Source organism: Cyrtonyx montezumae, unplaced genomic scaffold (assembly GCF_038088225.1).
Source record: "Cyrtonyx montezumae isolate F1298 unplaced genomic scaffold, pur_monq_1.0 scaffold_10, whole genome shotgun sequence".
Classification (NCBI taxonomy): Eukaryota; Metazoa; Chordata; class Aves; order Galliformes; family Odontophoridae; genus Cyrtonyx; species Cyrtonyx montezumae.
Genome location: NW_027071826.1, coordinates 50872992 through 50890691, shown reverse-complemented (window position 1 = coordinate 50890691; position 17700 = coordinate 50872992). Strand labels below are relative to the sequence as shown.

General features: G+C 40.2%; 1 protein-coding gene across 3 annotated transcripts in view; it reads right to left on the bottom strand.

Annotated features, from left to right (window-relative positions):
- Positions 1-210: 210 nt before the first annotated feature.
- BMAL1 (basic helix-loop-helix ARNT like 1) overlaps positions 211-17700 on the bottom strand; it is a 34769-nt gene continuing 17279 nt past the window's right edge. For 2 of the 3 annotated variants that reach the window (XM_065755348.1, XM_065755349.1), the window contains 15 exons: positions 17649-17687; positions 17295-17336; positions 16349-16506; positions 14142-14221; positions 13081-13173; positions 12071-12188; positions 9684-9833; positions 8097-8343; positions 6137-6243; positions 5640-5790; positions 5107-5195; positions 4530-4638; positions 3092-3185; positions 1377-1479; positions 211-906 (listed from right to left, as the gene is read on the bottom strand). In XM_065755348.1, the coding sequence (XP_065611420.1) occupies positions 746-906; positions 1377-1479; positions 3092-3185; positions 4530-4638; positions 5107-5195; positions 5640-5790; positions 6137-6243; positions 8097-8343; positions 9684-9833; positions 12071-12188; positions 13081-13173; positions 14142-14221; positions 16349-16506; positions 17295-17336; positions 17649-17687 (1741 nt within the window). In that variant the 3' untranslated portion in view covers positions 211-745. The remainder of the gene's footprint in view (positions 907-1376; positions 1480-3091; positions 3186-4529; positions 4639-5106; positions 5196-5639; positions 5791-6136; positions 6244-8096; positions 8344-9683; positions 9834-12070; positions 12189-13080; positions 13174-14141; positions 14222-16348; positions 16507-17294; positions 17337-17648; positions 17688-17700) is intronic. The other variant, XM_065755350.1, reaches the window with a different exon arrangement.

Here is a 17700-nt window from a genome sequence, read left to right as displayed (position 1 = left end):
GAAATCCCCATTTTTCACTTTCACATTTAAAGTAAGAGATGTCTGTTTTAACTCACCTTCTGGTTTTAAGTGTTTTTCTAGTATAGACTGAATTCAGAAATGCAGTGTAGTGGTGGAGTCCTGTAAGTGTTTGTGAGGCACTGCTTTTCTTCGTGTTGTCCCCTAGAGCTAAAGAAACGATAAATAGGCGGCTACGGCTAAGCATGCATCTTCAGCGGGGTTTTATCAAATTTATTTATCAAAGTAAATGCTCCATCTTAGAACAAGGGAAACATTTATTTTAAAAATATTTAACTGTCTAATACATTACACTTTAACAATATTTATAGTAAAGGATTCTTACAAGAAAGAATAAACAGCTTTATGGTACAATTAGTATAAGAAATATCCACATGGGGACTGTTTTGCAGTGTAAAAACACACCATACATCTGAAATGGTCATTTGCATATAAAAGCTACCACTGATGCCAGTGAGTTGCACAGTGATTTAAAAAAAAATTCAAACAACAGAATCCAAAATATACAGGTATTGCAAGCTATACACAGCTAACCAAATCAACACAGAACACTGTAGCGGGTTATTCCACTTTGTCTGACGTTACACATGGTAGAATGAGTTGCGCTCTGATATGGCTTTTATGAAATCCTTACATAAAAGCTTCTCCATCCAACGAGGTTCACAGACTGCAGAACTCCACCAATAAATGCACTTTGATATTTGGATGTTGAAGCGAGGTGCATCATTTACAAGGGCCACGGCAAATCACTGAAATCTACGGGGCCACCGAGACCTGCATCTGCTTCAAGAAGGCTCATTATTACTGCCATCGCTGCTTCGTCATTGCTGGGGCTGCTCGATCCTTGATCGTTGTCAATCATGTCAATGCCTATATGGGAGTTCTCCCCTGTAAGCATAAGTACAATAAGTGCAATGTCAGGGGCTGTTTTGTTTCGCTTGCCATCTAACTTGAAGTAGAACACTGGAATGGGCTGAGATTTTTGATGTGTGATCAGATCTGATACCCAGATTCGAGGACATGCTTGATAACCTGGTAGTCAGAGTACAAAGGTTAGGGGACGTGACAGGGCCAGGCCGTGACCTTCTCTTCTCCTCTCCAGCTGTTTAGAAGTACTCACAAAAAGCAGATTCAGGCAGAGAAAAGAGGCTTCCAAATACACTTAAAATAAACTAGCAAAGTAGGCTGCTAGGCTTCTCTTGTAGCTACTTCTTAAAGCATAATGGCAGATTATAAGCTTCAGCACTCAGCTATGTACTGTAGATGGTAAAGGCACATCACTGCTAACAGCAATCATTGCTACAGCTGTCTGCGTGTTTAGCTGATGCTGAGGCATGGTTCTGTATGCCTTCACTTACCAAGAATAGAGGAGTTATCAGAATATGGGTAACCAGAGCTATCTTGGATTTGCCCAGATAGCAATCCAGCTGAAGAAATGTCTGGAGTGCCACCATTCAGGATCTTGAAAGGAAAGAAAAGCATTAAGGCAGTGTGAAACATTGTGTTAAGTCTAAAATGTTTTATAGTATGGGCTTTTTAACACAGGGAGGAGGGACTTCCTGAAAAAACAACCAGGACCTAAAAGCTAATCTGAGTAGGTGTAAGCTAGGAGCTGCTTCCCCTTTGTGTTCCCTCCAGATCTCTGCCTTTCTGGTGGTGCAAGACAGCACTATGTGCTAGACCTCTGAAAGCACTTCTGCAAAACTGCTGGAGAAAGTCCTGACAGCATTTCTCTGTATCACTGTTCTTAGTATTCCATCTGCAAGCGAGAGTAAACTAAAAACCAGCTAACTAAAGATGCTTCTGAATTTACAAATATAGTGCCTGTGAAGTACTGTCAATAAAGACCCTCCATTTCAGGAGGACAGTCCTCCTAGGTAGAGCGGCTGCACAGATGAGCACTGCACCTGGACTTCAAGTCTAAAGTTTTTTTTAGGTACAGAGTGCAGCAGCACTGTGGACAGGAGAGCAGGCAGAACTGAAGTGCCTTCTTTGGGAATTCTAAACAAGTAGCAAGGGAGTAGCTGAACTTCAAGTACAGTTTTCTAGGGCTCAGAAAAGCCCAAAACAGAAGGTGCGTTTTCTGAGCTCCCTTTTGAGGGTGGCACCATCTAGAACTTGTGCTGTTTCTAGCGAACTTATTTCTCTTTAGTTAGTTAGAAAACTACTGAGAGGCTATGCTATTAGAAGTACACAACTCTCCACGTGTACTCTCCTTTATTAGGTTACAGTGGCTTTTGCTATATGTAGGTGCTGAGCTACTGGTGAGCAGAATGAGCAAGAGTGACTGTTTCTAGAACAACAACTCTGTTCCAACTTGAAGTTTCATTTTAAGAATAAAGAAATTCAGAAATAGAAATATTCACTGTAAATTATATGCTCCGGCCAATTAATTCTTATGTAGAGTCATAGTAACTTCTGGGAAAATAAAGTTAAATCTTTGGCAGTGTTTGAATGCACAGAATAAGGATTTGGATAAGTGCTTTTCTTGTCTTGAGTATGACAACTGTAAGTAGCAATTTACTAGATGACTTAAATGCAGCTAGTACAAGTGGTTGGGAAGTTAAGTGTTAGAAATGGTATGTGAATGCTACTTAAGCAATCTTAGAAGGAAGCATGGTACACAGTGTTGACTTAAATATGTCAGTGCATGGTGAAGCATCTAATTGCCATATTTTGTGCTACAGCAGTACAGTGTAACTTGTGATTCATTTGAACACCATGAGTGCTCAAAGGATAGCAATTCCTGTGTTCACCAGTATGTGGTGTGAACGAGTTTCTGGACGATCAAGGGATGTGAGAACTGCTCCTTGCAGCTGCTTTTTAATATTACAAAAAAAAAAGGACAAAACATGTAGAGCGGGTGGATTTCAAAAGCTGGCAGTGCGAGAATCACTTGTCTCTGCACTCTAAAGACAGCTCTATTGGGATTTTAGACACCAGAATACGCTGACCTACTGTCAGCCTTCCTCAGCCACGCAGTTTGAGTGCAGCACTGCATGCTGTTTTATCAGCATTGTCTCAGTGTGCTCGCCACTACTGCCACGAGCCTGTCCTGAAAGCTCATTCTTACCTTCTTGCTTCCAGGGGAGGAGGTATCGGGCGGTGGTGTGCTGGTAATGTTTAGTGGACTTGAACCACAGCTAGATGGTGATGATCCTCTTATCCTATCATATGCAAAATAGGGAATTAACTTACCAGAAACTTGCATGCTGATGTTAGTATCAGGTGGCATACTTCATTTGTACAGTTTCCACAATTGTCAATATTTTGCACACCACCCACAGCAACTTTCAATTTGCAGCTAGGTAAAGTTTGTGGATAACTAGTCTAGCTTGCTCAGTCTGTAAACTTTGCCTTCTTCCCTCTTTAGTCCACTTTCCCTTATTTGTTTCTGTGCAGCCTTTGCTGAGATCGAGCAAGGAAATGATCCTGCTTGCTAAGGAAACCTCTTTTCTTCTATATTGTACTTCATCTTCTACCAGCTAAGAGTGTGAGCTTTCTCCGTCACACAAATGTAGACTGGTTAAATGGGCTGCTGCTAGACAAGTGTGCTGGACACATGGAGTATTTTCCACTCGTTATACATATTTAACACCCTTTGAGTCAGCAATTCTCATTTCAAGTCTCCTTATTTTGAGCAAATGTCTTCTTTATTATTGTAATGTATTAACTATAAAAAAAAGCAAATCCTGAGACTAAATGGAGGTGAGGCAGTTACAGAGAAAAGCAGAGGAGAAGGAAGTCTCATCCTTGGCAGAGTTCCCCTGGGAAAGCTGAACAGAAGGCAGCTTTGGAAAATAGTAACAGCTGCTCAAGAAGGACTGGAACTAACCCAGGCTCTTGAAACGAAACATGGGTGGTAAGGTATACTATTCCACTTACTGAAGCTAATTAATTGTTCTGCAACTACTGAAAGGGAGGTTAAGTTTCAGGGTATTGGTTCAACGTGACTGATAGCTTTTATTTTTCCTTCCTATTCTTATATACACAAAAGATATTTTATGTGCTAAATCTACTACTCCCTTAGATAGGCAGTGTCCGGCCTAGAGCAGCAAGAAAACTAGAGGGGAGGGACTGAAACTGCAAGTATTACTGCTGCTAAGCATTTGTTGGATGAGACCACTTCTACAGGAAGAGGAACAGCTCCCAAAATTAAAATAATGAAGGGAGTTCTGAGCCAAGAGAAATTAATAGTGACACCCACTGAACATAACGGCTCAGACAGGATGGAGCTGAGATGGCTGTTCTGAGATGCAGAATAGCCTGAACAGGAATTGGTTTCCAGTTAGCTGCTGTTTTTGCCTACTGTTTCTGGTCTCCTAGAGCAGAAAGTCAGAAGGCTGTGACTTTGTCCTTCTTTCACTTTTGGCTTTGATTGTCTCGGGTATTCTGAATAGCTATCTGTAGCTGTCTATTCATGAAATGCCACTGCATCATTATATAGTCAGCTTGAAGAAAGACTTTAATTTCAATTTTAAAGATCTGTACTTCACGCTATTTTCTCTCACCTGTGAATTTCCATGATTTCTTCAGCAATCATCCTTCCTATTTTTCCTGCCCCAGCTCTTGTTCCTCCTGGAATTCCGGGGACAGTAGGATGGCTCCTTTTTGGGCCACCTGAAACAAGGAAGGTAGCTTAATGTCAGATAAAACTTGCAAACATTTCCAAAAAAGCATCTATATTCATATTTAGGTATGAATCCAGCAGTTGGTCAGAACTACATGGACTTTGTTTACTCACAATTCTACCACCCCCTGAGTACCTCCAAACCTACAGCAGGCCCTGACTTGGACTCAGCTGTGCTGTGTTTCTTAGGCATGTCTCTGTGCCGCCAGGCACGCCGCATTCTGACCGTGACCACAACTTGCCTGCCTCAAGCATCTGGTAGAGCTTCTTGTCTCCTTGTTTAGTCTTTACTGTCAGAGCACTACTTGCCAACACAGATAACGTGGGCAAGAGCTGCATTAGCAGTCTTTTTTTGCCTTGAACAGCATTTTTCTTTGCGCTACTAACAAGTTCTCTGTGCAAGACTGCAGCAAATCCGTGCACGGAGGGATGAGTGCCACTGCTTTCCTAGTAGTTACCTTCTCCGGCCTGGAGCACGCTGTCCATGCTGTGAGGTGAAGCTGCAAGCTGTGGGAAGGCCGCATCTCCACTATCGAGTCCATTGGTGCTGTGGATATCAAGAATCAGAATTAGCAATGGAAAGCCCCGCAGGACAGTCACCAGGCAGTGCGTCAAAACCTAAAGCTGTAGCTTAGGTTTAGGCAGCTTGTGAGTCACTGTCACACAAAGAAACATCGTAACTGGCAGGGGGGCTGGACAAACAGCACAAAGAAAATACTGTTACAACTCTAAGGGTGCAGTACAGGGCCCAAACAGCTTCTCAAGTAGTTACTCCACTGGGAAGGCACTGCAGCTCTGCAGAACCCTCAAGGGGAGAAAAGATAAACGAGGTGGAAAGGGGGAGTTCCCACAGGAGCCAAGAAATGCATCCTTAAGTCCCGACAAGGATGGGCATGCTGGTTTTCCCAATGAAAGAAAATACCAAACCTCATCTGACAATAGTGCAAAATGATTAGCTTTTACATGCTTCTGCTAAATTAATAATACTTACGAAACAACAGTATTTGTTGAGACAATGTATTCTACTTCTTTGGTCCAAGGGTTCATGAAACTGAACCAGCGACTCCTCAAGGTAATAAAAGAACCGTCTTTTATTTTAAACTTGTAGCAGTTTGTTGTAATTTTTTCTCTTGTCTGCAAAACTAAAGTCAGACAGACAGCAAGTAAGTTGGTGTGAAAGAGCAGCGTGGCTGCAGAAGTGGAGTCCTTCCACGAGTACCACAGAAAACTCTACCCAGCCAACTGCTCCCTGCACGCATGGAGACAAGTCTTGATTTCTGCAGCACGCCCTCCTTACCCAACATGAGCTTTAAGCATTCACTACGGGTTCACGGAAGTCTAAGAAACATGTTGCTTGGAACATGTTCTCTGTTACAGCCCTAACAAGAAGAGACAAGCAAACTTGGAAACGCTTGGGTAGTTTTCTTAATACGTAATCATTCCCAGTATTATTTTTAATCCGTTTACCCCATTTATTAACAATCATACCTTGTCTATGACATTCTGCAAGATGTCCTATATCATCTTGATGGAAATATTCGTAACACGACGTACCTAGAAGTTCCTGGGGTAAGTATGCCAGAATGGCTGTTGCCCTTGGAAACGGGAAGGGCAGGAAGGAAAGAAAGGAGGGAGAAGATTAAGAAAAAGAAAAATGTTATTCTCAAGTTCAGGTATTTGTGACAGCTTACTAAAGCTTACTCTGAAAATTTAAGTAATGCTGAAAGTCGTTTTCAGGTGAGAGAGAAAAAAGTCATTAAGAATATTCTAATTGATGGGTAATTAAAAAGTATGTAATACCAGTGACCCTCTGATATATTAGGCCTCTTACCACTATGGTCATGAGTTTCCAGACAACTCTGGAGGAACACTGCAATCCTGACAATTAAAGCTGAATAAGGCTGCCTTGTAACAGCTACAAGGTATTAGCACCCTTTCTCCCTAAGGTGCCTTCAAAAAATGGACATGGAAGGTTTGAAGAACTGCTTGAGCTCCCTCCTTAACCTGCTCAAAAAGGCTATTTCTTTACAGTTGTATCTCCACTCAGTGGAGTGTTAAAGCTGTTCACGTGGTCATAATGGGTTTAGACTGGGAGCCAAAAGAATTCAGATTTAACATTCAGATACAAATTTCATCTAGAAAACTGTTAGAGTATACAAGTTTAAATACAACTGGTCAATGTTTTCTGAGTCATTTTGGAAAGACTTCAGTATCTGTGGGAAGAGCAAATTTCATCTCTAGAAAATGAGACTTGTAGGTGAACTACCCTCACTTGGCATCACAGCGTGGCATGCTTTCTGAGCAGCAGAAAGGCTGGGAATGTTCTGCCAGCTCCAATAATGACCACCAGCTAGCAGTACTGCTGCGGAACAACACGTATTTCAAAGACTTACTACAAAATTAAAAACGAAAGAGAAAATGAGAACAACCACTCCCACGAGGCAGATGCCATAACAGAGTTATTATTTACTGAATTTCTTAACGCTGCCACCTCTATTTCCTCTCAAAGTCCACCAGAAATCAGCTGACAACAAACACACCCCTGGAACAAATTCCAGTGGGCAGATTCTGGCAGAATTTGGAGGCTGGGCTTTTTTAGATTGTAAATATCATCCCTAAGCTTCAGACAACGTGCAACAGTCTCAGCTGAGCAGCGTCAACCCATCTTGGCAAGGAAGGTTAACAAGAGAGCCCTCCTCAACCAACCCAATCCCTCCACTAACATCCCTCAGCCACTCCTTCAGGGTGTCAGTTATTTTGAAAGAAGGCCTAGGTCACGTCTCTTGGCTGCGTAAGAAAATCCAAGCAATTTCTTTTTCAGTAATAAAAATTAGCCTTCATTAGCCAATGTACAAATAGATAATAAAATTGATATTAGAAAAAAAGATGCCAACACTGATCCACATTCTCAACCCTTTACCAAGAAGCTTATGAGATGTTTTATTTCTTACGAATACCAAAGATCACATGCAGAAGTATTAACTCAGTAGAATGTGTCCAAATAGATTCTTACAGAAGTGAATATGCTATCAAAGCCTGATGTAGAGTATGCAATATAGTTTATCCATGTAGCAGTTGCAAAAGGTTTCAAACAACCAAGTGCTATAATTACAAACTCTGGTAACAAAATAGGATGGCATATTCCTCTGAAGATTATGTACATACATCCCCCTAATGAACGGGCAGAAATGATATCTAAATTACTCTGCCTAGTAAGCTACAATTTAGGAGCTTTTATGATTGAATCAGTAGCACCTAATAAATGCACAGTAGTTGCTTTGCACTACGTCTCTAAAGCAGAATAACTTACAGCTGGGATTTAGTATGAAGCGGAAAAATCAGACGTCTCTTTTTCCAATGATATTTACAATGCTTTAAGTACATCACGCTAGCAGTAAATCCGTGTTGGACAGCGACATATTGTGTAAATGATTAGATGTCTTCTTACCTCTGATCTACAAAAACAAATTTTCCATCTATTGCGTGTCGAGAAACGTACTCTGTAGGTTTCACCCTGATCTCACCATTGACTGGCTGTGGTACTACATGAGGATGGAGCCGACCAATTGCAACAAGACAGCTTAAATTACAACCCTCATTGTCTGGCTCATTATCTTCATCAAGTCCCATTTTTGTTGGTGGCCAGCTTTTTAAATATCCCGTACTGTGGATAGTGCAGAAGCTTTTGCGGTCTGCTGTAAAAACAAGAACCAAAAAGCTGTTAGGCTACTGACACTGCTTTTGGAGAACTTCACCTCTCAGTTCTGAGAAAAGTCACCTCCTTATCTGGAATGCTCGTGATACTGCTCACTAGGGGATTTCTCAGTGCTCCTGCTCCAGCACAACTCCTCTGAGGTAAGTCAATATGCAGTTTACCTCCCCCAAATCATTGTTTATAATGAAATGCCACATCATTCAAACCAAGATCTTTTGTGATCACCTTTAAGTAGAAACTGCATCGCATTATTTCACCAAAGAATGCCAGTATCCTAAAGGATTGAGGAAATGAGTGTTATATTTATCAATAACTAAGATGTATTTTTTCAACTTAACACGAAGCTCCTATAAATAATAAAACCAATTTGGCTGTCAGAAAATATACTGATTCAGCATATAGAGGATAAGCTGTCCATAGGGGTAAAGACTAAGGTTTACAGTGACAAGTAATACAGTCACTATCTAAAAGGAGAAGTCAAATTACTCAGCACTGAGCAGGCCTTATGACTGCAAGGAAGAAGAATTGGACAGAAAGGTAGAGAAAAAACCTTGTGCCTAACTGCACAAAGCAATTCACTCAGGAGTGAGCACAGAAGACTGATAGGAGGTTGATGCTATGTCTGAAATTAGCAGGCAGTACTAGCAGCAGCTGTCACAGCCAGAGACAAAACACAGAGGTTGCCATCTCTAGCTGACACGTCTCTTTTAATTAATGTAAAATGTCCAAAGTACTCGAAAGAATAAACTTTCAACCTTGGACTAAATATATATTCCAACACGTCTGCAATAATATCTTGCAGAGAAAAAAAATACATTAAAACCATAGATAACATTATGACCAAATGTTTCTGGTGCAGAAATACTACGTTTGCAGGACTCAGAATTTACTGAACACAGAAGAACTCAAAATAAACTCAAGTGCTAAGCCAGCTATCCATCCAAATAGCACTTGTCCAATACAGACCAAAAAACCTGAGTGTTTCTCTCAACTGGAGATATGGGCTAGAAGGTGAAGGCTGACTGGTATCGCTGGCATCTGAAGATGCAATGACCACACCAGAACCACCAGCAGAAACTGCACAGAGCAATCTCAGGAAAGCAAAGAGGAGAACTGGGCTTTATATACCAATACAATATGTAAGGGGAGTGTGGAATGAAAATGGCATGAAAAGGAAAAAGATCAGAACACAGTTCATATAACAGTATCTGCAGAAGAAACATGGACACTATTCAAAAATATCAAGAACTTAACCACTGCAAGTGAGCAGTTACATAAAATTCAGCCATTCCATTTGATAATAAAACACATAATCGTTACCTTTCTTTTTTGAACAGGTTGAAGGAAAATCCTTGTCTTCTACTTTCACTGAAGGTCTGTTGCACTTCATCCTACAAAAGAAGGACCGCCTTGCTCCAGAACATAGTCGTGATGGCCCAGGTGTTATATCAGTTTTAACTGGGAGTCCAGCTGCAGCAAACAGAGGGAGTGAGGACGCTGCCTTTGTTGGGTTAATAGGTAACCATACAAATGTTTACATCTCATAAGCAAACTGAGCTTTTACTTCACTAGGACTTCTGCTGAAGCCCCAACTGTTCTATCTCCTTCAGAAGCACAGGTGCTGTTCTGGAGATTTTCATTTCAATGACCATCTGCAGGATGCTAACCGATTCAGCTGATCACATGAATGTTAGAACAATTTCTGATTACATTTCCTACTGTGAAAACACTGATGCAAGCTTGAGAACACGGCCTGAGATTAGAAATAGATTGTTGAAGTTTAATCAAGTTTTGCAATAAACACGATTTCTTCAAACACTAATTAACTGATTAAAAATAGAGATTGTTTAACCGTGGAGCAGTACTTCTTAGATATGGTCATTCAATTTACCCGTGTTCCTTACTATCAGAAGACTTTTAATCACAAAATGCACTGAGAGAGCACATACATTCACACAAAGAGCAGAATAGGCTCAGTATCATTCTAGGTCTCTCTCTCAACAGCAGTGTCTCCAGGTATCAGATTTCTGACAACAAAGCATGAAGGTGGTTGAGGGAGGCATTCAAGGCCAGGCTGGATGGGGCCCTGGGCAGCCTGATCTAGTGGGAGGTGTCCCTGCCCGTGGCAGGGGAGTTAGAACTGGATGAGTCTTAAGGTCCCTTCCAACACAAGCCATTGTCTGATCCTATGACGGAAGGGGAAAGAGCAGTAGTGACATACACCAGGACTGCAAATCCCCAAGACTTGCCACTATATCTAAGAAGAATCTCTGTCCTCAAGGAGTTAAGTTCATATGAATAAGCCCTAGCAGTGAGTCCCAACCTTTATCATATACTTGCAGGACATTCTTAGATTATTTACTGTTGAAAATCACTGGAGAAAAAAGCTGTGAAAATGCATGTCAAATCTGGATGCCAACAACAGAGTGCTGCTATAAACAGGGCACTTGGTACACGTTGGGAGCAAGGGGTATCAGCGAGGCAGCAGAAGCTCCAGCAGACAGTTCTCCAAGAACTGATGAATTTAAATCACACAGCCACTTTTCCACAGCTTGCTGCCCACTTCAACCACTTCTGCATGGGGATATGTATAATTGAACAGCTATAAACACATACAAAACCTTCTAGGACCCTGTAGGTTTTATAATGCAAGGAAGAAAACGGTGACGCTGATGTTTTAGCCTTAAGAGTTGCCTCTGCTGAAACTAGAATTGAGAGAGGTCACGTCGAGGAGGCCAAACTGTCCTGCACCACACACACTCTAAACTGCTGTTCAGTGGCAGAAGTACAAGTTGTGCCTGAGTCACTTATGCCAAGATAAAAATACAAATAAATACCAGTACTCTCTTAAGGACAACTGTTCTTGAAAACTTACCAGTTAGTCTGTTGTAGCAGATAGAAAGACTGTAAGTTGTGGTCTCTGTTTTTGCCCTACCTTTGTCAGAGGCATATATAAAAGAGAATAGCACTGGATAAACATGTTTGATGACCAGAGAAAGCCAAGAGACAGAGAAACTTCAGCTGAGCAAGCCTGAGACTCTGGGCTCATTGCCCCAGAATGATCCCTAGCTCCAGGTTCTGAAGTTGAGCTGGTGGTTTTTTGGAGATGAAGTGCTACAGATTTCTGCTTCTAACAAGCATGAGACTTAACAGCTTGGAAATGTGCAGTTATAAGATATCACTTTCCACTTAAGCAATGCAGATTCCTGTAACAACAGTGAATTAAATACCCACAGATTTCTAAACCACACAGATAAGGAACTACTGTAAAACACCAAAATGGAGCAGAATTAGGAGACACAGTGGGAAATGATCCCAAGGACTGGGTTAAGAACCTTGTAAGGAAAAGTTTAGGTCATTGCTGGAATTGGGAAAAAGAAAAGTCCCCTGCTGCAACTGACAGTGACTGATAGCCCAAATAATACTGATGGTATTCTGACCACTGAGAATGAAAGATTAGAACCAACACTCCATATGTTTTAGTGGGGAAAAAAACAACACTCTCGGTGCCTGGAAAAGAGACAGCATCTCAGAAGCGAAGCCAGCTAAACTAATGCAACTACTGCAGAGCTTGAGAAGCCCACATTCAGGAATCTAATGTATACTTTCTCTTCTCTCTCTTCCTTGACATGCAAACAGCACCCCCATCAACACTTTGCATGTTCGACAAACATATGGCAATACTGTTCCCAAGAAATAACACTTACTTTTTGCATCTATAAGCCTTTCTCGTGGTGCAGTGTCAGAAGAAGATAGCTGCTCCTTCACTTTGGCAATGTCTTTAGGATGAAGGTAGTCAAATAAACTTTGACCAATTAAATCGTTCTGTAGGGATTGAACAATCAGTCAAAAATTAAAATAACTGCACTGTACATTTTCCCAATTTTAACATCAGTTATAAAGCAGTGGTCTAACCAATGAACATCAAACATCTCAGACCCAGGATTAAATGGAAGGTATTAGTTTTCAGTGCAGTTATGGCTACATTTCATGGTAAGTGATTTCATTATTTGCAGTAAGAGTTTGGCAAAAATCACATGCTCAATCCACAACAGATAATCCGCTTTCTTTTCAGTTTCATTTTGGATGCTACACGTTTGTAGTCATAATTGCAAATGTTCTTTTTTAATACTTACACAATTAGTTGGTATTTAGTAAACACCTAACAGAAGGATGTCTGATGAAAGCTTTTGAAGCTTATACAGTTTTTTCAAGTCGGAGAAGAGGGCAGGCAACAGAAAGAATGAAGGCTTATTTATACAATATATGTTCTAAGTTACGCCTCATGTTAAGCATATATTAAAGTACTGGTTTTGTTACGATTACTTCCCAGTTTCCATCAATAAGAATGCTAGCAAAAACAGAACAGGAATTTAACCAAGTTGAAAAATCCATGTAAAGCTATTGGAAAAACCTCAGGCCGATGTACAATATTTGCGTACAAACCAAATTAGTGAACACTTTTGCAAGCCTGATGGTGAATACCCAAACAGAATGTACCACAGACAGTGAAGTAAAGTTAGTACCTTTTTACCTCTTTCATTTGAATGGAAGCCAGAAGCAATCTTGTCTAATAGCATGACAGAGAAAAGTTTTCTTTGCACAACATCTCAGCTTTCAGGACAGACTATTCACACAAAAACCCCTCCCATATGAATGCATAATAATAAAATAGCTTTCAAATCTTTTAAGGCCCAACACCACTTAAAAAGAATACCTGGCTGTAGTTGAGGATCTTGAAGACAGATTCTGAAACAAAGAGTATCTTCCCTCTATCACAGCCCACAACAAAAAGAAATCCATCTGCTGCCTAATTTGGTGGAGCAGAGGGGAAGTAAATTACTAAGTTATACATCTTCGCTGCATCATTAAAACCTTTAAAGCCACTTTGTATATAGCAGGATTTACACACTAGGAGAACTCTCTCAACATTCAGAGATAACTGAGTCAACAGACAAGATATGAAATTACATTTCTGGGGCTTGATTTTTCATCTGCTAACATTTCTGGCATCATTCTGGGAACAGTGCCCAGAATCTGCAATCACTTTTATTAGAAGAATGCATCCATATTTTGTCCAGTAATATTACAATTACGTTTAATAATGTCTGTTTAAAAAACAAAAAAACAACAACAGCATTTCAGATGCATATATTCCACAGTTCCTATTTTGGAAACCAAAAATAATCCGGGTATTTATTTGCGTGTCCATAGGCAAGTTGTTCCCATCCTGAAAGTCCTGTTTTTCATCTACATATAAGCATGCAGGATTAGCCCCTACCTTTGTAGCTCTGAAGTCACAATGCTGCAGAAATTCAATTCCAAACATGCTGCATCTGAATACTGCAGTGCTTCACAACTTACACTAGCAATATATACATGCTATAAATGTATATTGCAAGGAGCCAAACATACTACGTCATGTGACATCAGTGACCTCAATTCCTACATCACTATATGCTAAAAATCTTGCCCAAGCTGCACACAGCAGAAAGTCTGTTCGAGTTCTTCCTTAATGTAATTTTGGTCTACTTCATGAAATAACTGAAAATTCATTCTTCTGACCTCCTGCTAAAACCCTTTTGCTTAATATTTCAGGGCTGTTACTCGTCTTTAAAACCTAATGACTGTGTGCAAAGGTCTTAAAGATTTCTACATTATCATCCATTATCACAACATTCTTAAACTGAGACAAAAGGCAGAAAAATACTGACGTTTTGCCATGGAAGAATTACATTCACAGCCACTAATATCTCATAATTAAAAGCTGAAACATACCCTGAGTATAAGATGTTTTAATTCGTCATCTGACAGAAAAGCAGGCTTATAGTTGGCTTCTGTATATGGGTTTGTAGCACCTAGAGAGAAACAAAATCCCTAGATCACAATTTGTGATAGAAACCATACACATTTCAGTGAGCAATTTTCCTTTGATTGCTTATTACTCTGTTATTCATTTCACCTGCTCTTCAAAATGAAAATTGATTTTTTGTTCCATTTTATTAGTATGATGAACTCCATTGGTATTTTTAGCTGAAAGCAAAAATACTGCATTACGTATTAACACAAATTAAATGACTTCTGAGATGAAAGTGTTCTTTGACATATTTTGGACCCAAAAGCTCTGCTTGATTTAAGTTCTGATCTCCAATAAGAAATGGAAAGTAAGAAATTAAAGAGTAAAAACATGACGAAGTGACATAAATAGATTGTCAGAGAAGAGCTTACAAATCAGTTCTCTCATTCCATGACAAAGACAAAAAACAAATGTTACACTCACCTTACTTAGTGCAAAAAGAAAAAACAAACGAACAAACCAAAAAACAAAAAACACAGCAAATGAGCCATCTATTTATTCAAGGGTCATTACTTTCATCCTGTTCCTTTCCTAACAACAACAGAGTCAAATTAGCAAGCAGTGATCTGCTACGAAGCACTGACTTCATCAAATGACAGCAGCAGGAAAAGCTATACCTTACAAAAATGCTAGGATAAACAGGACTGGAAGATGCCAGGTCTCCTAGAAACTACAACAGTGACTCTTCCTGTAACTTAGCAGCATCCTTTCTCAGGGGCGTACTTTTGAAGGCTTAAAGTTTTCATCATCACCACAGATTGTATCGAGCAACTGATTCACTCTTACATAGAGCCTCAGGACACGCAGAACTTTGCCACAGCCCCAGCTCTTCGAAACCCACATATTTCCCTGTTGCAAATACTTGTAAAAGCAACTGACTAAAAAGACTAAACTTGAAATCTCAAAGTACTCCTCGTTCTTTCAAAAATAGCTGCAGGTATGAACACAAAACGTCACAGATCCTGCAGCAATATTACTCACACCTAAAATCTAACCTCCCTATCCAAGCAAGTCTTGCACATAGCCTACCTAAGAATAGTGATCAGTGCCAAGCAAGATGCAGTAGTGGATTACAGCCAAAGCCCTTGTTCCTTCTTCCCACAGGCCTCAGCTGCCTTGCTTTTGTTGTATTCAGCGACGCTGATCCATCAGGTCAGCTAACTATTCTCTCATCTCAAATTTCCCTGTTACTTGAGGATATGAGACCATGAACCAAGTCACCCTGCAGTTGCTCAGCTGCAAGACAGAGGGGAAAGGGAGGCTGCATCCCTTATGCAGTAGTTTGATATGAAAACAAACGAACCACACCTTGAGCTGGAATGTACAGTTGGCAGCATCTGCCATCAACTTCCACCTCAAACGCCGCTGGCCTACACAAACTGTTCTAGGACATGCAGTATTTTGCATTCTTATAGCTTCTGTAGGAGAAAGAGTGCTGAAGATGACACGTAACAGTTAAGTTTGAAGATATTTCTAAGGGAAGAGACAGAAAACAAAACTATCATGTTTTCTTTTTGTAAAGAAATCAATAGGAGCATGTAAGAGAAAAGGCAAAAATCTTTGTGGCTGTATCTGATGGAGGGCCTAAGCATACGACAGAGCTGCAAGCATTCAAGATGAGATGATTAGGTAAAGAGTTTCAAAGATAATTTAATCTTGAACCAGCACAGTGCAGAGATGATGCAAATACAGGCTCCAGCAGAACGAGTAGCTCCAGGGGAGGGACAGCTTGCTTACTTCAATTCCTCCACGAATTCCTCCAAAAGACTGAACTACTACAGGAGAAGACTGAGAAGATGCATCTTTCAAATGCCACCTCTTCAAAAAACAAAAACAAGAAACCCTCAAAGCTGCAAAATCTAAAACCTGCTTTGCTGGAAGGTAATGCATCTTGCCCCCATACTTGCAAACATGGCTAATTTTAAGCTGCTCAAGTGAATGCGCCAAGTACAAGTTCTTTCATTCCCTTAAATAAAAGCCTTTGAAATTCTCCAAGTACAGCTACACCAGACAAGACTAGGGTTAATCATTTTTGTCAAAAAGGCAAGAAATGGAAAGACAGATTTGGGGACACCCCATTTTATCACCCTCCAGCCCCATTCTCTCTTCTCCCCATCAATCAACTTACCACGTAATGTTTTCATATGCTGGACTGCCATCCTCAACACAGTGAGTTTATCTAGCTTTCGAGACATAGCGTTGCACGTTGGTACCAAGGATGCCAGTTCATCTATAAAACTGTTCATTTTATCTCTACGCCTTTTTTCTATTTGACTGTGAGCCTCCCTAAACAAGCAAGGTGGGAAGGAAAAACAGAAGAGCGTGAGAAAATAAACTGCATTACCAAAGAAAAATCCCCAAATACTACAGAATAAAACAAAAAATAACATCCTCATAATTCAGTCACCCTCTCAGCCCCATAAAACGTACGTACAGACATTTCCAGAGAACGGTATGCTCATTACATGAGTGATAACAGTTACAAGCAATGGGTGGGGCTGCAGCACTTGGCTCTAATTCACTACAGAACACACGTAGTGTTGCCCATGTAGTACACTGAATAATGCATTCTACTACACGTTTGTATTAGTACGCTACTTCAGCACAGTGGTATTTAAAACTATCTTTTGCTGTGTTTGCAGGCCTCCCAGTCATCTTTTAGCTCTCCTTTTGAAGTATCTGAGATAATTTTGAGCTAAACTCTTCCTGACCAGGCAAACTGAGGATAAACACTAAATTATTTATTTTTGGTTCTATGTTGTCACATCTCAAGAGTACTATCAACACTTTGTAACTCACTCCGTTCTCGAAAGAATTTAACATTTAAGAAACACACACACACAGGCTACAGTTTCCATGCTAACACTGACAGAAGTGACTAAAACAACGTTACCGTTCAGCACTTCCACAAAACTCTATGTAGTTCATGTACGGAAAAAAACCTTAGTAATGCAAGGGTAAGAAAAACGAAGAGAAGCTCCGAGCTAGAAAAAACAATTCTCAGGGTAAGATACACACAAGTATTTCATATGTGGCAAAAGGCAAACTCTTTTCACACTTGCTGAGAGTATTACCTTGCATTTTTTATTCTCCCTTGTTGGTCTGCATACTCCAGTCTGTTAAGAAATGACATCACAAAGTTACAGTGCTGAAAACAATTTGTAATATATCTTAAATACCTAATGATCTTCGTTATGATAACTGTCAAGACTTGAATATTTATTTAATATTTTCTCAAAAAATAACATTATTAATAGTAACGTGGTAGGGCTCAAAGCACTGGATATTTTCTTCAGTCTGTTCTACTTCGTGCAACAATCTTACACCTTTGTCCCAAAAAAGAACCAGTTTGAGACATCTGACCATGATATTAAAAACAAATCCTATGTCAGTACTGTGAAACAGTTTAGTGACCGTGTCTGTAGTACCTTCCATGTTGGTCATCTTTATCTGTATCCATACCTTCCCTGCAAAAAACAG